This window comes from Xiphophorus hellerii, chromosome 14, assembly GCF_003331165.1.
Source record: "Xiphophorus hellerii strain 12219 chromosome 14, Xiphophorus_hellerii-4.1, whole genome shotgun sequence".
Classification (NCBI taxonomy): Eukaryota; Metazoa; Chordata; class Actinopteri; order Cyprinodontiformes; family Poeciliidae; genus Xiphophorus; species Xiphophorus hellerii.
Genome location: NC_045685.1, coordinates 28396195 through 28422279, shown reverse-complemented (window position 1 = coordinate 28422279; position 26085 = coordinate 28396195). Strand labels below are relative to the sequence as shown.

At 40.0% G+C, this 26085-nt stretch overlaps 6 protein-coding genes across 13 annotated transcripts in view; 2 read left to right on the top strand and 4 right to left on the bottom strand.

The window, feature by feature from the left end:
* The window catches only part of LOC116732561 (muscle M-line assembly protein unc-89-like), a 444643-nt gene that overhangs the window by 160957 nt on the left and 257601 nt on the right, over positions 1–26085 (bottom strand). The window lies entirely within an intron of this gene.
* LOC116732604 (high affinity immunoglobulin gamma Fc receptor I-like) overlaps positions 1–26085 on the top strand; it is a 218664-nt gene that overhangs the window by 125099 nt on the left and 67480 nt on the right. The window lies entirely within an intron of this gene.
* Positions 1–26085, bottom strand: part of LOC116732605 (high affinity immunoglobulin gamma Fc receptor I-like) — a 185917-nt gene that overhangs the window by 110512 nt on the left and 49320 nt on the right. The window lies entirely within an intron of this gene.
* On the bottom strand, positions 801–10708 carry LOC116732607 (high affinity immunoglobulin gamma Fc receptor I-like). Of its 6 annotated transcripts, XM_032582919.1 has the most exons (11): positions 10460–10707; positions 10123–10158; positions 9669–9950; positions 9344–9589; positions 9080–9253; positions 8816–8884; positions 5710–5796; positions 4758–4797; positions 2238–2311; positions 1916–2100; positions 801–1808 (listed from the first exon to the last, which is right to left on the bottom strand). In XM_032582919.1, the coding sequence occupies exons 1-9, from the start codon at positions 10488–10490 to the stop codon at positions 2296–2298; spliced, it is 981 nt and encodes a 326-aa protein (XP_032438810.1). In that variant the 5' UTR covers positions 10491–10707; the 3' UTR covers positions 801–1808; positions 1916–2100; positions 2238–2295. The 6 variants fall into 6 exon arrangements, with proteins under 6 accessions (XP_032438810.1, XP_032438809.1, XP_032438813.1 ...); XM_032582918.1 differs by lacking the exon at positions 2238–2311 and having other exon boundaries at positions 10460–10708; XM_032582922.1 differs by lacking the exon at positions 5710–5796.
* Positions 10534–26085, bottom strand: part of LOC116732648 (butyrophilin-like protein 8) — a 27991-nt gene continuing 12439 nt past the window's right edge. The window contains exons 1-4 of one of the 3 annotated variants that reach the window (XM_032582998.1): positions 19977–20127; positions 14650–14988; positions 14503–14546; positions 10534–10647 (exon numbers count right to left, since the gene is read on the bottom strand). In XM_032582998.1, coding sequence (XP_032438889.1) covers positions 10624–10647; positions 14503–14546; positions 14650–14988; positions 19977–20046 — 477 coding nt within the window. In that variant the 5' untranslated portion in view covers positions 20047–20127 and the 3' untranslated portion in view covers positions 10534–10623. Of the gene's footprint in view, positions 10648–12593; positions 14547–14649; positions 14989–19976; positions 20152–20535; positions 20755–26085 lie in introns of those variants that run through there. The other 2 variants (XM_032582997.1, XM_032582996.1) reach the window with 2 other exon arrangements.
* LOC116732657 (coxsackievirus and adenovirus receptor homolog) overlaps positions 24022–26085 on the top strand; it is an 11735-nt gene continuing 9671 nt past the window's right edge. Inside the window, exon 1 of the mRNA XM_032583008.1 lies at positions 24022–24334. Within this exon, the coding sequence (XP_032438899.1) occupies positions 24271–24334 (64 nt within the window). The 5' untranslated portion in view covers positions 24022–24270. The remainder of the gene's footprint in view (positions 24335–26085) is intronic.

The following is a 26085-nucleotide window of genomic DNA, read 5'->3' as shown; positions in this document are numbered from 1 at the left end:
ATGAAGAGCTTTCTTCCTGTTTGGTTCTCCTGACCGAGGAACAGCAGAAAGTTACAAGTTAAACTCAGTAAACCAACTGTAGGTGTGAAGCTGAGCTCCAACAGAGGAAGTGTGATGCTGTGGGCCTGGTGTCACATCACTTCCTCATTCCCAGTGAAACCACAGAGAGGGAGATGCTGCTGGGCAGATCAGCAAACTGAATGAATATCTGAACCAGTAAACTCTGAAGCACTTTGAGAGAAAACCGTCGGCCCATTTCCAGAAAGATTTTAGTTTTTATGAGTTCAGCTCCATGTTTCAATCTCAGAACAAAAAAATTTTTATTTACAGAGCAGGAATCTGATTGATTTAATATTTACTGTCAGACACACAGATGAAACCTCCTCTGTCTGAGAACGGGTCGGCTCCCCGAGTCATCCGGGTCATAAACCCGGTCCTGAACCCGATCATAAACCCGGTCCTGATCCCGGTCCTGAATCCGGTTCTGATCAACTTTTAACATACAGACTTTGTTTTTTAGATCCTTGTTCTTATCTTCTTTTAGTTTGATTTAATCGATGAATTGTGTTTATTAAAAGAAAAGAAAACTTTCTGTATAAATGTACAATGTCATGTTTTAAATGTCCCAAAGTAACAATAAATATTTCAAAAGGAAAAAATATCTAAATCTACATGTTTTCATAATTTCAATTATCTGGTTAAAGGAAGCAGAGCTGCTGTAGATCTGAGACAGGCAGGCAGGCAGACAGACAGACAGGCAGGCAGACAGACAGACAGGCAGACAGACAGACAGGCAGACAGATTCTTTCACTCTGATTTTATTCAAATTCAACAGATTTTTCCTCTGAAGGTAAAAACAGAAGAGAAATGAAACAGTTTGATTTGGGAACAAATTCTTCACATTTATCTGCAGAAACCAAAAGATAAAAATCTGACAAATAAAATGTTTTCAGGACAATAAAAACACAGAAACCTTCATTTTGGTGGGCCCCATCAGTGACAGGCAGCATTAACATGTGGGACCCATCTGGGTCAGAGACATTCTGGATGATGGGGCCCATACGGGACCCATACTGGGTCATAAGGTGGCAGCTCATGTTTGATCCAGGATGACTTTGGGGGAAAAGGGACCCATGTGGGTTCTCCATGTGTTGCTGCTTTTATCAACAAACTGGACCCAGCTGTTGGGTTTGTTCTGTTCTGTTGACCCACCTGGTCCCATATGAGCCCTGTCCATACTGGACCCGTCCAGCCTGACCGAACCCCGATGGGCCCCACAAACACATGCTGGCTGGAAACCAGCTTCATCCAACTGGGCCAGCGATTCATCAGCCTTCAGCCTCCGACCAACCAGAGACAAACTGCTTCATCAGAGCAGCAGTTTGATCATAAATAATATAAATATCATAAATATTATAGATATTATAAATATCATAAATATTATTAATATCATAAATATTATAAACATTATAAATATTATAAATATCATAAATATTATAAATATCATAAATATAAATATTCTGATCTTCATTCTGCAGAGAAACACTGAGACTGACTCCGTTTGACCTTTGACCTCTGGTCTGAGTGGAGCTCTGGACGGTTTGGGATCTGTTAGCTGATCTGGTTTCCATATTTATGTTCACAGTAAAACAGTAAAAGTAACTTCATGTTTATCTGCAGGTTCCGTTGTAATGAAAACTCAGTTCAGTCCGATTGGACCCAGAGAGCAAACAACAGAATCAGAACAACGAGTCCGGCTGCAGGGAGACGTCTGACGGATCCATCATTCCTGCTTCCATCCTGGGTCCCTGCAGGACAGAACCAGGAATTAGTCTGATCCAACTGAAGATCGTCATTATCTGATCTGAGATCCAGAACCAGGAAGGTGCTGGTTCTGATCCAGTGTGACCCTCACCTGGAGGAGGCGCAGTAGAAACCTGCAGGTTGACGATGTTGATGAGTTTGAACTCGACACTCGTACGTCCCGCTGTCCTCAGTCTTCATGTTGCCCAGAACCAAAGACGTGTCTCCATCCTTCATCTGCCAGTCCAGGAGACTCACTCGGTTCTGATAGGGTGCATGCCGGACCACTGACTGTTCCTGACCGGGTCGGACAAACAGAACATGAGAGTCCAGATCAGTTCGGCTCCATATCACAGCCTCTATTATGGAGACATCAGCAGCTGGACAGGGCAGAGTGACTCTGTCTCCAGAACCAGCTGAGAGGTTCTGCTGACCTAACGGAGCAGAGAGGTCAAAGGTGAGACCAGGCCTTCTGACACTACAATGACCATCTTAGATCCTGTGTGACCTGGAACAGGAAGTGCTTTTATTTTGATATTTTCAGCAGAAAGAGTCCATTAGTGCTAATGTTGGACTTCATTAATATTTAAACTGTTATTGGGTCGAACTGGTTACTGGACCCAGTTGGCTGGGTGTGTGTGTGTGTGTGTGTGTGTTTGTGTGTGTGTGGTTGATTTCAACTGTGGGAACGACAGTGATGAAGGAAACATCTTCAGGTTCCTTCAGGTCTAGAAGATCTAAAACATCTGATAGTTTTAAACTGTGTGGGAAAAACAAGGAATATAGAAAAAACTGGAGCTGATCTTAGTGGATAAACCAATGGACAACAGCATAGCGCTGTCTGTGTGTTAGCATAGCGCTGTCTGTGTGTTAGCATAGCGCTGTCTGTGTGTTAGCATAGCTTTGTCTGTGTGTTAGCATAGCTCTGTCTGTGTGTTAGCATAGCGCTGTCTGTGTGTTAGCATAGCGCTGTCTGTGTGTTAGCATAGCTCTGCCTGTGTGTTAGCATAGCGCTGTCTGTGTGTTAGCATAGCTCTGTCTGTGTGTTAGCATAGCTCTGCCTGTGTGTTAGCATAGCGCTGTCTGTGTGTTAGCATAGCTCTGTCTGTGTGTTAGCATAGCGCTGTCTGTGTGTTATGCTAGCGGTAACAATTGTTGCCATGCTCACATTCACTCTTATTAAAAATGGAAGAAGAGAAAGAGGCCCAATCTGAAGGCATTAAAACAGGAAGTAAAATTTCTTTGGTGTATATATTTTTATAACAACTGAATTTAACAGTTACTTTATGTTAGAGAAATTGTATATATCATTAACAAACATTTGCTATTTTATACTTCATATTACTTTTATTGTTTCCATTACCATAAACATTAATGATGTTGTTGTGTTTGAATTTCTTTAATTCTGTTTCTGCGTATATTTTAAAGAGGCCACTGAAAGGAGAAGTGACCTTCTTCTCCTTTCAGTGGAGGAGGAGGCCACTGCGGTTCTGGCCGGTTGCAACAGATAAACGCTCGGCTGGAACTTCCTGTCCTCTTCCTTAGATGCAAGGCTGATGTGAAGAAGTGTGAAGTGAAGATGGTACAACTTGTTCTAATCAAACTGCTGCTCAGCAGAAGGACATCCTGACCTTCTGTGTTTATAATAAGATCGTTTATAGCGACATCCTGACCTTTCATGTGAGATAGGTTATAACCTAGTGGTGCTGATTAGCCATACTGTTTATGAAACCATAAACCACGTTGCAGCTGCATATCTTTTGTTTTTTTCCTTTTTGCTCCTTCAGAGCTTCAACATGCATGTAATAGAGACGTCTGTTAAAATAAAAAGAGAGGGCCCAACAGAACGTACTTCACAGCGGGTAGAGATTGTAACTGGAACACGTCTCTGTCCGTTCTCCTCGCGAATAAAAAGAATCTAACTCTCTCTTGTCTTTCCTGTGTTTGTATTTTGATGTTCCAGGTGATTTAAACCTGACACTTAATTGTTCTATTAAATGGTGCTATGTATCTGGAAAATACATATCACTGCCCTTTTTTAAGATAAGATAAGATAAGATAAATCTTTATTGTCATTGTCACAAGGACAACGAACTTCAAAGGGTGCCATTTTAACCAAAACCTAATTCACATTTTATTTCTCAACCTAAACTATAAACCAAAACAAGGAGGTTCACCGTGTCAGAGTAAGTTTGGTTAACATGAGGTCCAGCAGTATTTAGAAAGGAGAATTAGGCCACAGATGGTACTGAAGAGGAAACTAAAACACACAAACACACCCACACACCCACCCCCACACACACACACACACACACACACGTTTGCGCAGCTATCTTTGCGGGGACTTTCCATTGACTTCCATTAATTTCTACAGCCGAAACCTTTACCTTTACCCTAACCATTACATACCTAACCCTAACTCTAACCAAAACTCAATTCACACGTTAGTCCTAAATCTGACCTCTGACCCCAAAACAGTGTTTCCCCTTGTGGGGCCCAGGCTTCGGTCCCCACAAGGGGCAGTGTGTCCCCACAACGCAGTATATGTTAGGAAAATTGTCCCCACGAGGTATTAGAAACAAACACACACACCTCCTAACCCCCACAGACACTCACACACTCTGGTTATTTTCTGAAAGTTTCCACTGAGGCCTTTTTCACTCTGTGGTTTATTGGTTGTTTGTACAGATCAGAGATGAGCAAACAGGAAAATATTTCTAATCTATCGGCTCTGAAGCCACAGAAACCAGAACGATCAACGACGTAGAAACAGCCGAGACCAAATGAAAACTTTAATAGTTCACTGCAGAACGAACTGTGTGAAAGAAACATTTGATTAAACATCCAGACAGAAACGATGTTAAAGTCAGATGATGTTGGGCCAAAGCAATAAAACAACTAAATGTGAAATAAAGAGGTGAAGCTGGAGGTCAGAGGTCAGACTGGTGGACTACCTCAGTGAAGAGTAGATGATGTCTGGATCTGGTCGAACTTCTGGAAGAAAATAAACTCTGGTTAAAATAAAACTAAAAACAGATTTAGCCATCAACAGAGAACAGGAGTCTGGAAACCCCCAGGTCTTCCTCTTCCTGCTCTGATATGGTGTTGATGTGAGTTGTTATAAGTAGCAACTAAAACAGAGATGGGCAAGTTGATCATATTATCTGCATCCATTGATGAGAGCTTCTTCTGTCCTCATGTTCAGGCTTCAGAGCTAACTAGACTCTGAGTTTAGTTACCAAGTTCAGATCTGCTGTTTGAAACCAGAAACCCAGAGGATCACAGAGCTGGTTCGGTTCTACTGAGTTTGTTCCTCAATCAGAGCCTTGATGTCCTCAGTGCTTTCTGACCAAAGCCTTCCTATGACCAGCTAGGCTAACTTAGCAACGGTTAGCAAACTCAACTACTATAAAACTGAAACCATGAGTGAAAGGTCTGCTCCAAAGAATCATTCAGGAAGGTGTGCAATGTTTGATTCAGTAGGGGGCGCTATAGGTAGAGTGTAGCATTTTACCTCTGAGCATTAATGTTTACTGAATAGAAGAAGAAGAATTACTTTATTCATCCCAGCAGGGAAATTATTTCGCAGTTACAGCAAGAATTTTTTATACACAGATTGACACACACACGACGGGAGCTGCATCTGCAGGCAGCCAGCTGAGCCGGCGCCATTTTTGAAGGAGGCAAAGGTCGTCGGGACCGGGAGTCGAACCCGCGACGTCCGTGGCCTCCAAATGTGGGGCGTGCTAACCCCCTGCACCACCACAGCACGCCCCGAATGTTAATATCTCATAATTATAAAACTGTAGAATTCAAATATTAATATAAGGTCTAGCCATATTTCTCATTATCTTGTTAATCCAAACTTTATAGATTATTTCAGACATTAATCAGCAGCGGTTCTACCTCTGGTTCTGTTGGTTCTGATGTTGATTTCTCCATAACTGATCCCGTCTGCTCTCACGTCTGAGTAGATGGCAGATGAAGGACTCTCTGTAAATATATAAATATGAAATGAAGTCAATATACTGCAGCGCTGCTGTCAGATAAATGCTTTAATATCATTCATGCAGACATTAACTCTTTGTTTTGTCTGTTCTGAACTTAAATAACTGTAAAACTAGCAGGTGGGAAACACTGAGACCACACAGTCTCACAGCTAAATCAATCCAAGTCGACACGTTGCACCACAGATCAAAGAGACGCTCTGTAAACTTCGACTCAGTGACATGCAGGTCTGCAGACCACCCTGCAGAAACCACCAACACCTCCAGAGGAAACGCAGGGCAGCTTTCACACGCAGAGACACCATTAACTGGAACAAAGGGTGAAGCACAAACACACCGAGAGGAATCAGAGCGTTACAGATCCTCTGATTATCAATAACTCTATTCATATACTGGCTGCATCTTACTGAGGTAAATGATGATAGACATAAAAGTTATTTGAAGAAGGCAGATAAATGTGTTTTCTCTAATTTTAACAGTTAAACTGAGCTGCTGTTTGAAAGATAAGCTTCATAAGATTATTAAAATCTACATCTACAGGTACAATCAGACTATTTTTACTCCTCCAGGCCTGTAGGTGGCGCTAAACATGGAGTAAGGGACAGGCAGTCAGTCCTTCATCAAGCTGATCTGCATGACCAGAACAAAGTTTCATCTGAACAAATCAACTGTTTGCTGAATATGAGGACAAAATAAACTTCAGTTCAGACGGAGTGAAGAGAGTGGCAGTAATCAGGTAGAGTGAAGCACGGTGGTGGCAGAGTCATGATGAGTGTTGTTGGCTGTGAACTAGTTCACTGAGGGAACCATGAAGCAGAGAATGATGTTCAGAAACTGAACCACATGACAGTGTGGTCCAGCAACCCTGCTGAACAACAACAGATTTGTTGCTATTCAACATAACAACCATAAACATCTCAGTGATGATCGATGCTAACGATGATAGATGCTAACGATGATCGATGCTAACGATAATCGATGCTAACGATGATCGATGCTAACGATAATCGATGCTAACGATGATGGATGCTAACGATGATCGATGCTAACGATGATCGCTGCTAACGATGATGGATGCTAACGATGATCGATGCTAACGATGATCGCTGCTAACGATGATCGATGCTAACGATGATCGATACTAACGATAATCGATGCTAACGATGATCGATACTAACGATGATCGATGCTAACGATGATCGATGCTAACGATGATCGATGCTAACGATGATCGATGCTAACGATAATCGATGCTAACGATGATCGATGCTAACGATAATCGATGCTAACGATGATCGATGCTAACGATGATCGATGCTAACGATAATCGATGCTAACGATGATCGATGCTAACGGCTCTGAGGGAAACTGAACTGGTGAAGCTCCTCTTCACATCTAAACTCCATCAATCATCTGCAGCCTTTCATTTCTCACAGCGAAGGTGGAGAAATGAAACGTCTCCATCATCCACCAGCTCATGATGTCACCATGGAGGAGATTCTAGACAACCAGCCAAACTCCATCAACTCTGAGTCCAAGAGAGAAGAAGCAGCTTTAATGGAGGAAACACAAGATATTGATCGATATCGGTTCATGTTTAAGGATAGTGATGGTCCGGTCGACCCGGTTCTACTGGAACCAGAACTCCATCATCTGCTCCACCTCCAGCTGCTGTGGTTCTGAGTCAAACCAACCTGTTCCCCTCCTGGCCTGTGGGGGCGCTGCACCAAGAACCACTGAAGGAAACGACACAACGTCTTTCTTCATGTAATGTAATAACACTAGAGTGGCATGCAGGTGGAGGATTTCTCTTTAGTCTTTGGCTAAAATCCATGAGCCTTTTCTCCAGCTATCGCTAGGCTAGCATGTTAGTTTGGATTGTATTTACCCAGAATGCCCTGCGTTATAGTCCACTTCCTTCTTGTGGAGCGGTCTCCGGTCCGCTTGGTGTTCATATACTCACTTCAACCAAACCCAGAGCGAGGTTTTAGACGGTTTTAGAGTTTGATTTATTTGTAGATTACTTGTTCACACCTGACCAAAAGAACTGGAGGACGGATTAAAGCAGACTGAACAGAACCGGAGGGAACGGACTCAGAACTACTGAGGGAGATGGAGTCCTGGAGGAACTGATGCTGAAAGATGAACAGGATTTATTTCTCATTGTAGCCAAAATGACTGACCTAGATCCTCTGATGTATCTGGAACAGGTTGGTACGTTTCCCCCTCCAGACAATGAACCAACCTGCCACCATGTTTGACTGATAATTGATAAATAACTGAGATGAAATCCAATTCAGGAAATTTAACGAATTATATAAACACAGCACAACTTTTATCTTTTAAATAAATTTTACAAAAATAAACTCATTCCATGCATTAATAAAACTGTTTAGCTTCTGGTTGAGCTTCTTTTATTAAATATTCATACGTTTCTGTGTAGTTTCAAAAGATATTTAAGTTCTTCCTCCTGTTTTTGGGTCCTGATGGGGCCCAGCTCATAATGTTCAGGTTTTGTTTGACAGGAAACGTTTTGATCAGAAACAGGAAGCTGGACGACCACAGAGCTGCTAGTCTGTTCAGCAGAACAACCACAGACTGCAGGCAGAGACGGTCCAACATGGCAGTCTGGTTCTGGTCCTACTGACAGTCACCATGGCAACGGATCACCTGATTCATTCCTACTGACAGTCACCATGGCAACGGATCACCTGATTCATTCCTACTGACAGTCACCATGGCAACGGATCACCTGATTCATTCCTACTGACAGTCACCATGGCAACAGATCACCTGATTCATTCCTACTGACAGTCACCATGGCAACAGATCACCTGATTCATTCAGGGTCTGCAGATCTACCAGCAAACTGACTGAATAAAACAGCAACATGGAGGAAGTTATAAGATCAGGATTAATAAGGATCAACATGAAGACGAATGTTTCATTTGGATGTTTTCAAACATCATCATCATCATCATCATCATCATCATCATCATCCTCACCTTTGGCTCTCTGCTGATGAAGCTGAGTTATCTGGACGTCGCTGTATGTGACGTCGTCTCCTTTATCAGCTGGAAGAAACAGAGATTACCCACAATTCACTGCTTCAGGAGGCAGTTCAGTTTTATGAGGAAATAGTTTTGTGCTGAAATATCTGACTTCATTTTATTTATTAAAAACACATTTAAAAAATCAGTAGTGCAGGTTAAACATTCACACCACTATAGAGAAACCTGCTTTTATAAATCAAGATGTTTGTATTTCACCTTTTGTTTTGTGACGACGTCTCTTCACCAGTAGAACCAGTAACACCAGTACCAGCAGGAAAATCACAACAATCACACATGATAGAGAAATGTAGAGATCAGACTGGGAGGAAGGTGATGATGATGATGGAGGTGATGGAGTAGGTGGAGGACAAGAAGTGGTTGTTGGTTTTTCTAAAATTGAATAATTTGTTAAATAATTGCCAAACAATTTATTTTGAAAACCAAAATTTAACAATATTTTCAGGCCTCCTGACCTCTGACCTTTGACAGAGATCCTGCTGGATGGAGACTCTCCATGATGGCTGATGTTACATTTATAGAGGCCTTCATCAGAGCTGGAAACATGGAGGAGGGTCATGTGACCTGATGGTCCATCACCAATGAAGGAGCCATCTTTATAGAAAGCAGCTGGGAGGTTGTGGGTTGGATTCTTTGCTCTGCAGCTCAGAGTGACGTCATCTCCCTCCATCACAGGGAGGACAGGACTCTGCAGGATCACTGATCCACCTCAACACAGAGACAAACTACAGCATTTCATCCATTTCCACACAGCTTCAGCAACACTAACTCCACAGTCTGATCTTACCAGAGACAGAGAGCTGGATGCTGCTGCTGCTGCTGGAGGATCCAGACATGGACTCACACCAGTACAGACCAGTATCATGTTCTCTGATGCTGCTGGTTTTACAGGTAGATCCATTTTTTCTCCACCATCCATCTTTATCACACTCAGTCCTGGTCTCTAAGGTCGTGTTTCTCCTCACAGTCCATCCATCTGATCTGTTTTCTTCCTCACAGATCAGAGTCACTGATTCTCCTCTAAAGAACTGAGATCTGCTGGGACTCACAGTCAGATGAACTGGGAGGACTGGGAATAAACATATTGATTCAGAATAAAAACATTTCTTTACAAAAGTATTAAAATGTCTCCATGAACAGCAAATGTATTTCTTCTGTTTTCTAATCTTTCTCTAAGGAAACCCTCAGCAGACTTTATCATTTCCTACTTGGAGATAATAATAAGTATAAACTTTACTAACCTCGGTTTATTCTGCAGCCCAACAGGAAACTCAGACCTACAGAAAACAGACATTAAACTGGTTTTATTCCACGTTCAGAGCTGTGACATAGAACTGATATCTGTGATCTAGAAGCAGACCTTCATCTATCAAACATTCCAGCTTTAATCATTTTCTAATCTCTTCAGGTCTTTAGTTCACATATTAGGATTATTTTTAATCTTGTAATTCAAAGTAAATTGTAAACCTGCTGATCTCAGTTCAGTCTAACTTGTTTCTCCTTCATCCTACACCATCATCATCATCATCATCAATAATCAGACAGTATCAATACTTAAATCAGCAGATATGAACTTACAGAGCAGCAGACTCTGCTGTGTTTCCTTCATGGTTTCTCTCCTTCATTTGACGTTTTTCGTGTCTGACTGGAGACTCAGAGTAAAGAGAGACCGCCCTCTTCCTTAACGCAGCTCTGCTGCTCTCTCTCTTCATGATGCATTGCTGATAGTTATTGGTCTATCATCAGTCGCCATGGCAACAGATCACCTGTTCCAATCAAAGTGATCATAATTGTCTTGTTCACAAAAATCCAAACAAATTAAATTAAATATATTCCATATTAAACTCCTGAGGCCTGAACAGTGTAGTTGCAGACTCAACAGTGTGCTCTGTTGAGTCTGCATGTTCTCCCTGTGCATGCTGGGTTCTCTCCGGTTCTCCGGTTTCCTCCCACAGTCTAGAAACATGACTGTCAGGTTAATTGGTCTGTATAAATTCTCCCTAGGTGTGAGTGTGTGTGTGTGGTTGTGTGTGTGTTTATGGTTGTGTGTCCTGTCTGTCTCTGTGTTGCCCTGCGACACACTGGTGACCCGTCCAGGGTGGAGACAGGCAGCAGCTCCTGTTAGAAAATGGATGGATGGTTAAAATCCTGGCTGAGGCCTTTTCTGTGTTGTTTCCATGTTACAGTCCAATCAGTTGTGGGTCTCATTTCTAAAGGTTCATCACTTCCTACACAAAGGTTGTGATAAAAACCAACATGATGGAGAACATGTGAACATGTGAACATGTGGCTCCTTCCATCATCTCTGTCTCCTAGACACTGAGGTGGAGACCTGAGCAGGTTGCATCAAGATTCCTCTCAGATATTTAATTTCACTCTGTAGCAAAAAGTTTAATTGTAGACCCACTTTATAATAATCATTCAGAAAAACAGTCTTATTAATGCTTCCATCGATGAAGCATAACTATAAATGAGGACATTTCTAATAAAAATGATCTATAAACCAGCTGACATAAAGTCTCCACAACATTTGGTTAAAGTTTTCTTACCATCACATTTCCTTCCTGTTATGGGGACCAGAGATAGAAACATTAAAGGTGACAAAGTTTCAGGATGAGACTGACTGCAGTAAACTGTCTCACTCAGCCGTAGCACTAATGGACGCATTACTGCTGCTGGACACTAATGGACAATAAGAGTCAAAGCATTCAGCCTGATCTACTGAAACACTGCAGTGATAAACTCTCAGTGTCTCCTGACCCCAAACCCTCAGAGTGCAGAGGACATAAAAAACATTTAGGATAACAGAAAATGTACATCAATAACTGATGTATTATTGTTGCCTCCACTTATCAACAAACAACCTAAAATAACTAAAGTTTTGCTAAGTTGTACATAATGAAATAGCTAAGACATCCTGACATTACAAGTTACATGTGAATAAGGAGGCCCAGTCTTTCCTCCCCAGCCTCTTGTTCCAGCTCCTCCAGGGAATCCCGAGGCGTTCCCAGGCCAGCAGAGGAACATTGTCCCTCCAGTGTGTCCTGGTTTTTCCTCTCAGTCTCCTCCCAGTGTCCAGACGTGAGGAGGAGGCCTCACCAGGGAGGTGTCCATCCTCAACAGATGTCTGACCAACCTGAACAGGCTGCTCTCTGCATGGAGGAGCAGCAGCTCTACTCGGACTGAGGTTCTAATCCTAAAACGTAAATCCAAGCTGCAGTTAAGATTGTTTTATTTGCATCAATATCTTCAATATTATCAGTGAATAACAGACATCCGTGTCCCAAAGCAGCATAAAAACGGATCTGCAGGTTTAAACAGTGATCAGACGAAAATCATTCAAAGTTAAAGCGGTCAGCAAAAAGTAGACTTCCCCATCACTAAAGTCACCAGGTGAGCAACAGGTGATCCTACAATCACTACCAGCACCATGTGATCCAGAGCTACGCCTCTCCATTAACATGGTGTTGCCATGGAGATTAAAGGATTCCTCAAACATGCATGAAAAAAATCAAGGCAACACTTAAGGTATGTTTTTATAAGGAATAACATCCTAACTTTTGATTGAAAGTTCATAAAAGCGGCCTTTTAAACTCCTTCACCTGGTGCCTCTTTCTGCACCAAGTGATGAGGAGGACCAGCTGCAGACCCTCGGTTCTGGAGGGGGATTTGGGTCCATTTAGTGTTTACAAATAATCCACAACAGATCAGCTGGTTTGGATGAATCAGTTTTATTTTGTTTAGATATTCACTTCAGTCAAACATCAATAATACTGAAATGGTGAATCTGTTCAGCTCAGAGTAAAATAACAGTTTCATTAATTATGAGTCTGGTGGGAAGATTAGAGCAGAACAAAACTCTACAAAACAAAAAAAATCTATGTAAACAAGCTTAGCTGCATTATTAGTTATTTACACTCATTTTCCATGTAACCAAATAAAAAACACCAGCTGATGCAGAACAATAAACATTTTAAACATAATAGAAAAAAATGAGGTCTGAAAACTGCTTTACTTTTAATGAACATAAATATAATGAAGAAGAAGCAAAAAGAAACAAAACTTTATTAAATGTTGAACTGATTTTTCTGTATTTTTACATTATTAGTCATCCTATAATTGCATCTGTGAAAAATTGCAGCATGAGCAGAAAACATGCAAGTTGCACCTGAATACAAGTCAGAGCCAACAAAACTATAAAAAACTGAATTATAGTTTATAAAATGTGGTACATTATGTTTTTCTCTGACTCTTTAAATTAGACCCAATAAATTAGACATCATGGGGTAATCATGAAAAACCACATGATTGGCTAATTCAATCATGTCTGCACAACTAAAGGTAATTTTATTTATATAGCACATTTTCAGCAACAAGGCAACACAAAGTGCTTTACAGCACAAACATTCATAGATGAGGATCCAGTAGATATGAGGATCTCATTAAAAAATAATAAAACATCCACATCTGGACCGATCTGGAACTCCAGTCCTCCAGTAGCATTGACCTTTAACCTTTGCATGCATCCCTGCTGAAGCACACCTGGACCAGTGTTGGGATGCTGGAGCCTCCTTAGCATGTCAGCAAGTTCTGCAATGATCTAGTCAAGGTTCAGTTATAGATTCCTGATATAAAGAAACTATTTTTACAGATTAAAGTTTTATTGACTGGCTGAAAAAAGATGTTCTTTAAGTGATGAGTGAATATTAGGATGCAGTACGGCTGAGTGAATTTCTCTGTACTACATAGTGAACTCCTGTTTGAACTGATTCTTTTTCTTTTACTTTGATGCTGGAACTGAATCATTTAACCCCTTAATGATCACCTTCAAAAGGCCTACATACAAGTCAATGGGTCCATGAAGACAGCAATGTCATGATGGTTAAAGCTGCAGTCTGCAAGTTTCATTAAAAAATAAAAACTTACATATTTACTGAAGCTACTTTTCACAGCAGAAACTGACTGACCTCCATCCTCTGATATATCTGGTATAATTAGTTACCTTCTCCTCCATCAGCAGGACGGACCAACCTGCCATCGTTTGATTGTCACTTCAAATTTTTACTTAATTGAGATGAAATTTGATTCAGGAAATGATTTGGATAGATGTCAATAAAACACTAGAATATATAAGATTAGTATAAATTTGATCTTTTTAATAAATACAAAGAGAAGCTCATTCCATGCAATAATAAAACTTCAGTTAGCTTCTGATTGAGCTTCTTTTATTAAGTAGTTATAATAATTGTGTAGCTTTTAAAGATTCAAAGTGGACGACATTGGACTGGTGGGAACAGCCTAAAAATAAAATGTCACCTTTGAGTTTCAGTCCAGAAGTCATTGTACAAAACTATTTTATAATAATCAAGTCATGATTTATGACTGCAGGTTTATCTGTCAGCAAGAGAAAATCAACTCATATTTGCCAGATGAAACATCCATCCACACAGCAATAATCTGATGTAAGTCATGTCCACAGATTAAAGGCATTTATAGTAAATCTACAGATCAGCTGGAGGATCTGAGCTTTTCTTCCTGAAACAAGCAGATTGATTTTTATAGATCAGAAATAAAACAACAACAACAACAACAGCCAATAAGATCAATAAGATCAGACCAACTATCAGTCCGATTGATCCATCGCTGGTTCCTCCATTTTTGTTCTCTGCAGAAAAAAAAAAAACAAATCAAGTCAATGAGCCGATTGGATCAGATTTAACATCCAGAACCAGGAAGCTGCTGGTTCTGATCCAGAAACAAATTCTCACCTGGACTAAGAACCTCCAGTCTGATGGTTCTGATGAGTTCAGTATCAGGGCCTCCTTCATTCTGGACTTGGCACTGATATAGTCCCGTATCGTTAGTCGTCAGGTTCTTCAGAACCAAAGACACGTTTCCATCCTTCATCTGTCGGTCCACCAGATCCACCCGGTTCTGATAAGACGGGTTCTGTTTCCTTACATCAAACCGACCGTCTCTGAACAGAAGAACGTACTCTGAGCCCAGATCGGTTCTGCTCCACTGAACAACGATAACAGATGAATTGGCAGCAGAACTACAGGGCAGAGTGATGGACTGTCCAGGTTCACCTCTGACCTCTACATGACCTGCAGGAGAGAAATCAGCAGAGGTCAGAGGTCAATGATATGTTCCATGTTTTTGACAGATGATTTGTGTTTTTTTTATTCCATACATATTTTCATTTGCTGCTGATACATAAACTCTCTACTGAGGGAGAATAAAATCTGTTTTTATTCTGTCCTAAATTGAGTTCATGAGTTTTATATCTTTCTGACCTGCTTCAGTCTTAAATTTGACCTTTGACCTTCGATCAGTGGACCTGCTGCTGACTGAAGCTCAGAGGAGATCAGACTTGTCCAGAATTATGGATCAGCTGATTATTAATCTGAAAATTCATCTCTTGCTGTTTTTAAGTTTCACTAAAACACATTTTGCTCTCAGTGGTTTTTGACACAATCTGAGTCAATTCATTGTTTCTGCTTTTATTTGAGTCCATTCATTCTTCATAGTGTGTTTTATTTCTGCTTTGTTGCTAATTATTATATTTTGTAATTACTTCTGTCATGGTTTGACTGGTTTTGGTTCTGTACAGATCTCTGGTTACCTAAATGTTAGGGTAATGTTGATGATGTATTTTATAAATAGATGGGGATCTAACACAGAGTCCTGTGGCGCCCCCTTGTGGACAAAAACTGATAACACAAACCATCAGCTATAGTGCACTGAGTATGGCAAGCAGTTCTAGCATAAAATCAGTTTCAGCTGAATGAAACAGTTAATTGGATTAGTCACGATTAATCAGTTACTGAAATAATTTTCAACTAATTTACTTGGTAATTATTAATTAGAGAATAAAAAACCATCAATCTGCAGAAAGAACAACATATTAAGAGCATTAATTATTAGTTTTTTAGGCTTATTTTCATGAATAAATCACCATCAGTGAGTTTATCAATATGATTCACATAAGCAGATTATTTTATGGAGTCACTGGCTGCATAAGTCCTACAGTCACCATGTTATCTACAGTTCATCTGTTAAAATCTTCTGAATCCAGCAGATGATGTTGATATGAGTATTAATGCTGCAGAGCCTTTTGATCAATATGTGATTTTGCATGCAGTTAAAAGCTCAAATCAATAAATAATAACCTGATAGCTGCTGGGCTGCTGCAAACTGACTGAATTCATCATGTTAGTAAAGCATCTACTGCAGCTCTGCTGTGTTTCTATGCAGCTACAGGCTGCAGATCAGAGCAACGATCACTTTGGCCTCTCAGGGACTGGGATTGTATCTGAAACTGTCCAAAAGTTTAGAATGAAAATCATTAATTAAAAGACTCTTAAATTATTGAGCAGAAACTGCTGTTCAAATCTACCTGATCTAATGACTCTGGCTGTGAAACCACCAGCTCCAGGTCTGATGGGATTCATCTTTGCCAGGGCGACTGTGACCTTTGCCCTCAGACAGGCAGAGGTCACAGTCACCTTGGCTGTAAGTTTCCTCTTCCTGACGGTTCCTCAGATAGTTTCTGGCTCTAAAGCAGCTGTTGGGACACGTTGAATGAATTCCTGTGTGAACAAACGTCCTCAGTAAATGAAAGGCAAACAGCAAACGGCTGTTTAAGGTTATTCATTATCTCCATGAGACACTGAGCTGGTTAATCTAGAACCAGAATGTCTAACTGGTGGCTCTGGTCAGAGCTGAGCAGGAGGAATATGTTGCAAATGTCAGACTGAGAGGTCAAAGGTCTTCCAGCACCAAACACAGACCAGAGGTCAGGAATCATTCTGTCAGGAATATATGGATCACTGGAATAGGATTGTCTGTGAGAAACATGTAAACTATCAAACTACTGGTCCTCAATCATTTTCTATCATCAATCAATAAGTAATATTTAATCAAATGGTTCAGTCTGTGTGATTCTAAAGAGAGAAGAGCAAACGAGTCAGTTCAGACTAAACTCAGTAAAACCTTAGAAACTTTTTTACTTTTTGATAACTTTTAATCCCCATCAGATTATTCCTGTTCAAAAAAGTTACATAGATTAAAATGGTGTCCTTACCTAAATTTTTATATCTTTTTCAGGGTCTGCCTATTTTTTTAACAAAGGCTTTTTTAAAATATTTAGACTCAATAATCCTGCCTTTTGTTTGGGGCTTTAAAGCCCATAGAATATCAAAAACTCACTTAAATAAACCAAAAGAGATGGGAGGATTGGGATTACCCTGTTTTCAGCATTATTACTGGGCAGCGAATGCAAGAGCCCTGGTATACTGGCAGGAAGGTGATGCTCAAGAATTGTCTGCAAATTCCCCCCCATGGGTGGCCATTATCATTAAGAAGGCGCATCAGCGCCTCTTCTTCATCAGGACCCTGAGGAAGAACCACCTGTCCTCAGAGATCCTCACGAACTTCTACCGCTGCACCATTGAGAGCATCCTCACCAACTGTATTACAGCTTGGTACGGGAACTGGTGTGTCCAAACCAAAAGTTTGGACACCTTCTAATTCAATGGGTTTTCTTTATTTTCATGACTATTTATAAGGCAAGAAATCCCACTTATTAACCTGACAGGACAGGTTGACCTATGAAGAGAAAACCATTTCAGGTGACGACCTCTTGAAGCTCATCAAGAAAATGCAGAGTGTGTGCAAAGCAGTAATCACAGCAAAAGGTTGATACTTTGAAGAAACTAGAATATAAGGGCTATTTTCAGTTGTTTTACACTTTTTGTTTAGTGCATATTTCCACATGTTATTCATAGTTTTGATGCCTTCAGTGTGAATCTACAACGTCAATAGTCATGAAAATAAAGGAAACTCATTGAATTAAAAGGTTTGTCCAAACTTTTGGTCTGTACTGTATACGGATATACTGTACATAATTAGAGGAATGAAACTCAAAAGTCTTTTTCTCTCCTGAAGATTAAATAATTAAACTTCACTAGAGGAAGAGAAACATTTTTGTCTGAGTTTATTTCTGTATCTATAAATCATATGGCAGCAGCTTCTGACCAATCAGACATCAGTTCCTACTGAGCTCTGTGGAAACAAGATGGTGGACTTTGGTTTCAAAACTCATAGTAAATAATGTGCGGAGTTGTGATATTAAAACTATTGCACTCACTGACCATGCATCTACGGAATTATGCATAAGATTACGACTGGGGAATATAAGAGGTTCAAGATGGAGAATGAATGTCTCGATTTTACAGGACAAACTTTTTAAAGAACAGTTGGGGCAGGACCTGAGATACTTTTTTGAAATAAATATTGGCAGTACAGAGCATGTTCAATCTGCATGGGAGGCCTCTAAGGCATTTCTGAGAGGTAAACTTATAGCATACACTTCATGGAAGAAAAAAGAGAGTCTATGTAAAATTCGTAAATTGGAAAGAGAAATCAAACTTAAAGAAAGCAATTTGGCTAGGTGTTATGATGATTTACTTTATCGAGATATTTGTGGGCTTAAGTTTCAGTTAAATTAAATTTATAACAAAAAAGTGGAATATTCTCTATTCAGGTTAAAAACTTAATTTTATGAGGGAGGGGAGAAAACGGGCAAATTATTAGCAAGACAAGTTAAAAAAGAGGATTTTTTTGAACACAATCCCTGCCATTAAACAAGGAGATACTTTAGTAACCTTACCAAAAGACATAAACAATGGCTTCAAACAATATTATGAAACATTGTATACATCTTCAGTGTTTAACGAGACAAACCAAAGAGAAAGTGATGCTTTTCTCTCCAAACTCAAGCTACCAAGGCTATCTCAGGAGCATGTAGAGTGGTTGGAAGCACCAATTACTGAAGAGGAGATTAGGAAGGCAATCTCAGCGATGAAGGTGGGGAAATCCCCCGGGTATGATGGTATTCCATCAGAATACTACAAGGAGTATATAGATATTCTTGCTCCAGTGTTACAAAAGGTCTATCAAGAGATTTTTGAGAGAGGACAGCTGCCTCCTACTTTTAATGAAGCTCTGATATCCTTGATTCCAAAAAAGGATAGGGATAGCACGGACCTGGCAAATTATAGGCCAATTAGCTTATTAAATGTAGACTGTAAAATATTAACCAAGGCGCTGGCTGTGCGCTTACAACAAGTCTTTCCTAGTATTATTCATCAGAATCAGACAGGCTTTATGAAAACCCGCTTCACTAGAGGAAGAGAAACATTTTTGTCTGAGTTTATTTCTGTATCTATAAATCATATGGCAGCAGCTTCTGACCAATCAGAGATCAGTTCCTACTGAGCTCTGTGGAAACAAGATGGTGGACTTTAGTCACCCGTCTGTCAATCAGAACAGATTTTAGTACTTCAGATGATCTGGACTTTTAAAAGATCACATTTTAATCTGTGGCAACATTAATATAATCTTTAAGTCGTATTTAGAACAGCTTTGGGTTTTGTTCATTTTAAACAGGCATCTACAACAGCCACCTATTCTTTACAAACATCTGCGATGCACACAGATTTCAGCCAGTTGGTCTGGATACCAGTTGATCTGTAGCAGCGGATCAGAACCAGTGTTTTATGAATGGATCGGTCAGGTTGGTGAGCCCGGCCCGGTGTGGATCTGATGAGGATCTACTGACTTAGAAACTGATCTGAACTTTCTGCTAGTTCAGCTGTTGAACCGTGCTGCGCTCCACATCGTCTCTAGCTTTAATTAAAGGTTCTATAACCTTTAATTATTATTAATAATATAATAATTAATAGAATTATAGATGGTTTGGTGAAAGTTACATTTATTTTGTTTAAATTTGGATCAACCCAATATTTTACCAGTAGCTCCGCCTCCCATTTACCAGGAAGTCAGAGCTCAGATAGCGGCTTAAAGTCACAACCAGTTTAACCTCTTTGTTTGTAAACATCAATAAATAACTGTATTTATTATACATACTGCATCATTATAGTTATAAGTTTTCGCTACACTGTGTTCGTCCAGCTGCTCTGCGAACTATGAAACTCATCGCTGATGATCCAGGAGTTTCCTGATCATCTTTTGATCTGGATTACCAGATCAGAGAATCGTTAGTTAGAATGAAGGCGGATTAAAAACTCACCTTCAGCAGAGACAGAGCTGATCCACAGAGTCCAGAGCAACGAGACCATTAATGAAACCATTTCTATCATCTGGAAACGCTGTTAGCCGTAAAGCTACTTTGGAGAGAAACGCGGAAGTCAAGATGCTGCTGGGACTGACGCAACGTGACGTCATGATGACGGGACTAATGGCTCCTTGAAGGAAACACAACCATCAGGTTCATTCACTACAAAGAACCGATCAAAGAATCAATTTTTACTATTTGAATTATATTATTCCTAATGTTTTATATTAATGTAGAAAATCTTGTTTTTATGAGTAAAATTCACTAAAAAGTCAAATGATCTGTCTAACGTAAAATTAATATTTATTCAATTATATGAAATATAGTACAGAGCCCAAAGGAAACTTATACATTGTAACTAGATTTATAACATTTCTGTATTTTGGTACCAAATGAATCCAGAGGATAAAATTTCACATTTTGGTCCATTTCTGGGCAGCAAAGTCTCCATATTGTTTGAAAAGATAATAATGTTTGTAGTTAATAAACTATGTTGCCAAAAGTCTTGGCTCACCTGCCTGGACTCACATATGAGCTTCATGAAATCCATTCCTGACCCATAAGGTTCAATCTGATGTTGGTCCACCGCCTGCAGCTAGAACTCCTCTTCCTCATGTTGGAAGAGGAAGAGTTCAGGTCCAAACTGTTCCCACAGTTGGAATCGTCCAGAATGTCTTGGTTTACTGAAGCATTCAGAGATCCTTTCACTGGAGCTAAGAGTCCAAGCCAGCTCCTGAAAAACAAGCCCACAGCATGACCCTTCCTCCACCAAACTTTACTCTTGGCACATTGCAGTCAGACAAGAACTGGAGGTCTGTATTGGAGCCAAATGTGTGTATTTTCGGTTTTTGGTCACTAGATGGGGCTGTCGGCCCCAGTATACGAACCAAGAGGTGACAGGTAGTTGACAGGTGTTGAACCTGGAAGGTCATACAAGTTTTTGACCTCTGTGGCGGAGTCATTGTTAACACTGTGGCCGTGTATCGTGGAATAAATGGATTTTGTTCACAAATGGCTCATCTGACTGGAACAAATTTGGACAACAAGAAGATCTCTGGGATTGACTTTACACGCGATCAACAGGTACAACGTTAGCAACGTTAGCCGCTCAGCGCGTCATAACAAGCAGCAACGGATCAACGCTTAACTAGTTCAGTATTAAACTGAAACTTAAAGTCTGTATGATTGACTCTTGGCTCTATGAGCTTCATCATCTGCTGACCGCGCTCCCTCAGTTTACCTGGCCTACCTGGTAGTTTAGGCCAGGTAAAAAACTACCTGGCCTAAACTACCACTTCATGGCTCAGTTGCTGTCTTTCATAAATATTTCTACTTTCTTATAACACAGCTGACTGGAATATTTAGGAACAAGGAGATTTCAGGACTGGACTTGTTTCCCAGGTGGCGTCCTGTCACAGGTCCAGGCTGGAATTCACTGAGATCCTCAGAGCCAAACATTATTTCACTAATGTTTGTACAAACAGTCTACATGTCTACATACTTTGTTTATACACCTGTGGCCATGGAAGTGACTGAAACACCTGATTCCTGTCGTTTCGATGGCTGAGAAAATACTTTAGGCAACATAGTGCTTATTTATCTGCTTGGTTGAGGTTCAGTAGAAATTCTTACTGCTGCACATTAATATGGTGTCAGTAGTTTCTTTCAGTTAGAGTTTGATATCTGAGGCTAAATCTGCATCATAAGTGTCTCATTCAGATTCTCACTAATGCTGGTTCACTAATGAACGTGTTAGTTCATCCATTCATCCATCCATTCTCTAACACGTTTCCCCACTAGGGGGCGTTAGCTGCTGCCTCTCCAGCGAACGTTTGGGGCGAGAGGCGGGGTCACCTGGACAGGTCAACAGTCTGTCTCAGGGCCTGTGAAGTTAATATTAGGGCTAAATTTACATCTAAGAAAAATATGTAACATTGTAATTTCTGATTTCCAACCTTTTCATTTTTCCTGAAGAAAACATTGGTGCCAATAAAAATGTTATGTAGTTATAAATGCACGTGTTCTCTAGGAGCTTTGAACTGTTTTGGACCTTTGAAAAGTTCTTGATATACAATTCAACTGCTTGTGAATTTCACTCTTAAAAACAAGAAAATATAAAATTATTACAGACTGCAGTAGAGCAGTTGGTAGCCATGTTGCCTTGCAGCAAGAAGGTCCTGGGTTCAAATCCCAGCCTGGGTTGTTTTCAAGGAGTTTGAATGTTTTGAATGTGTGAGTTTTCTCCAAAGATCATGCCTGTTATGTTACGGCTGCAGTGGGTTTCTGCTCGTTCTCCTTGCAGGTTCTGGATCCAGGCCTTCTGCAGGTGTTGTGTTTTACCCTGATTGATGCTCTGCTGCTTTAAAGCTGCCAAGCTGCAGCAGACAGGAGGCTTTTCCATCTCCCTCCTCAGAAACACTTTTGGTTTGGTTTGTATCTTATAATTGGGTTTTGTTAGGTTGGTTTTACATTTGCTTATTTCTGGTTGTCTATGGGTTTTAATCTATTTTGGTTTCTTATTTCAGGTATTCCTTTTCCAGGTTTTATTTCTTTAGTAGTGTGCTGTTGCATGCCAGTTGTTGACATTTCACAGACTTATACTACAGAAGTGCTTAGTTGTTGCCATCTAGTGGCAGAATTTATGTACTACATTTAAGAGTGCCGTTTTTGATGATGTCATAAAAAGCAGACCAGACAGCAGAAGACAAAGCATGGTTTTCTCTCAGTAACACTGCAACTTCGATTTAGTTGGTCTTTGAAAGCACTGTTGGTATGTATTCAATTTTGCAATGGATATTTTGTTGACTAGGAATAATTTAGCCATTTGTATAAAGCAATATTTCTTTTATAAGAACTTTTACAGCCTTGAGCTAATTATTTTCTCCGGAGCAAATTTATTGTACTTTTATGTGCTGTATTGTTTTCTACTGTGTATTATTTCTGAAAATTTGTATGTTTATTTCTCAGTTTTACCCTACTTCAACTGACTTCAGTAAAGAGTCAATGTAAGCACTCTTGTCTGTGTGGTCATTTTGGAGAGGAGTTTATCTGAATGTCGACTCCAACAAGGCGATGGACGTTGAGGACATGACAACTAGTGATGGGTAAAGCAAAACTGTATCGATACTGTATCACTGAATACTGACACCTGCTGGACATTAAAAATCCCTGCAGGCAACGTAGTTGACAGCCTGATTTGATGACTTAGTCTATACAATAAGATTTAAGATTTATATATTGTATTATGTCATATCTTCAGTTAAATTCAAAATATATTTGATATTCTTCCATACAGTAAATAAATAATGTGAACATGAACCATAAAGTGAAAATTTAAGTGAACATGTTTGGAATGAAGATGTTTGAGGACTGGAGTTTTTTTAACACAAATTTTCATTTAAAAAAAATAAATTTCAACATTTTGAAATTTAGTCTGTTACGCTTCTTTGACACAACTTCTCCTATTGTAGAAAAAATGAAGTAACCAATACATTTATATAAAATAACAGATAAAAAGCAACAGTAATTTGTAGACTGGCTGAGTTTATACCTGAGTTTATCCAGGTGTATCTTCATTCTGATGCCTATAAAGCCTCAGCATTGAGGAGGTGGATTTATTTCAATAATTCATTTCTGTCAAACATATCAACATTTAACCTGCAGAACATAATATGACAGTAAACTAAGAGTCAATTTCAGCTGAATCTGGATTCAGATCAAGTAGAAACTGAACAGAACCGGATGAAACAACAACGAAGTGATAATCAATACTTTATTTTCTGATGTAGATCAAAATGGTCCCAAACTACCAAACCTTTCGTTTGCCTTGAGGCTCCGTAGTTGATGATGTAAAAGATAAGAATGATTTTGGTAAATGCATCCTGTTGACAGATTCGCTTTAAATAAACACAGTTTGGCGTCAGAGTCATTTAGAAACACTTCCTGTATCACATGACCTGCTGAACGCAACACGCGCACCGACACGGGGTTTGGTCTAAGGACTTGACGCATGCGCCGACGCATCGGTGATGCCAGATCCATGACTAGTCCAGCCTGATGTAACGGATGGACTATATTATGGACTTAATGGTTCATTCTGATGATTCGGTTCAAAGAGCCATAACTCCCATCACTATGATTTACGACAGTTTGCGACAGTCCCAGCAGCATCTGCAGCTCCATGACCCACGTGACTTCCGCATTTCACTCCTTGTACCGTTACGGCTAACACTGGATACAGGTTACAGAAATGGTTTGTTTAATGATCATGTTGTTCTGCTCGGCTCTTCGTATCAGTTCTGTCTCTGCTGAAGGTGAGTTTTTAATCCGCCTTCATTTTTACTAACGATTCTCACAAACTGTTAATCCAGAGTCAAAAGACGAACAGGAAACTGATGATACGATGATGACGTTGCTAGTTCACAGAGTAGTTGAACACACAGTGTAGCGAAACGTTATAGTCATATTAGCCTCATAATAACAACAATAAAACACAATAAGACCACCATGTTTGTAAAACCAGTTAATTGTTACAAACATTGAGGTCAAGCTGGTGGTGACGTGTCAAGAAAACTGGCATGGGGTTGTGAGATCTTTCCAGGTACACGCAGAAAAGGTGCATAAAGGCCTGAGAGAAATAAAGCAATCTTGTGATTTGATTAAACTAATAATTAAGTTGAATATGTAAGACTGCAATTGAAATTATACACATTGTACAAATTGGTATAAGGTGTATAAGTGTATACGTAATCACTAAAATAACTTTCTGAAATGTATTTCTGAATAATGATCTGTAATGGTAACAACAATGTAATGATTATGTTTGATGATTTATAGTAAGTGAAAGATGCGATTAATTCTTAATGAATATCAAAGCAGTGATGATTTGAAATCAATTCAAATGGTTTCAATACAGGTTGAATGTGGTTAATGATTTGTAACAGATAATATAGTGAGTTATAGAAAAGAGAGTTATAGTAAAAAGAGGAAGTTGTAACGTGAAAGTCAGCATGATGGGTGAGGTCCCGCTGCCAGGATATGTCGCAAGTTGGGGAGAGATGGGACTTTCCACAAGACTCAGCAAACAGGTTGGGGGCCGTCGGGGCTTTCCACAAGACTCAGCAGATGGTCAGGAACCAAGCTCCCCATACACACATATGGGGGGAAAAAGTATAAAAGAGCACTGAAAAGAGGAAGCAACTGTTCTTAGTCCGCGGCGCTGGAGACGAGTCAACACGGAGAAGCAGATTGAGAAACAGCAGAGGTCCGCACCTCGGAGCCACGGGGAAGTTGAGACTTCGCGCCGCCAAGAAGGGACAAGATCCTACCGCCCCAGCCCTGGTTCCTGATTCGACCATCGGCCCTGCCTCAACCCAACGATCTCTAACTCTGCAACAGACTTGGAGAAAAGACAAAGATTCCTGAGGGATAAAGAGCTGGGTTTTCGAAGGTTTTGGACCCGTTCTGCTTTGCTTCTATTCTGAGGAGGATTTTTCCACACAAGGACAAAGACTCTGACCAAGGATTCTGGATGTTTCTGTTGCCAAGATCCAACATCTACTGGGCGTGAGTTGAATCTGCTCGCTAAAAGTCCATCTCAGAACTTGCGACATAGGTTAGGGAAAAGAGACAGGATAGTATGGTTATACATGTTGATTTTATTATACTGCTCTTGAATTATATACAATTAATTATTGATTTGTATGTCACATATCCCTGCTTAAGCTTGCTCAATAAATTTATACTATAAAATTCTAATGAGGTTGGTGGACATTGGGATTAATTGAGTCATTTAATCAATTTTCAGTTCTCTTAATTAAGGTAAAACTAATGTACATGATTCTAGTAAATAGGAGGCTTCATAATTTCCTTTAGTGAGTGTAAATAATGACCCTGGGACTTATATCTAAGTCACTAAATTAATCTAGCCGGTTCCAAGAGCGAGTTATATTTTAGGAGGCGAGCTACCGTTAACAGGAGCGGTTATTGGAATTATGCAGCTGCGAGGGCTACTCAGCTGATTGTTTCTTAACTGTAAAGGGTCATAGCTTCTGGATCGGAGGCA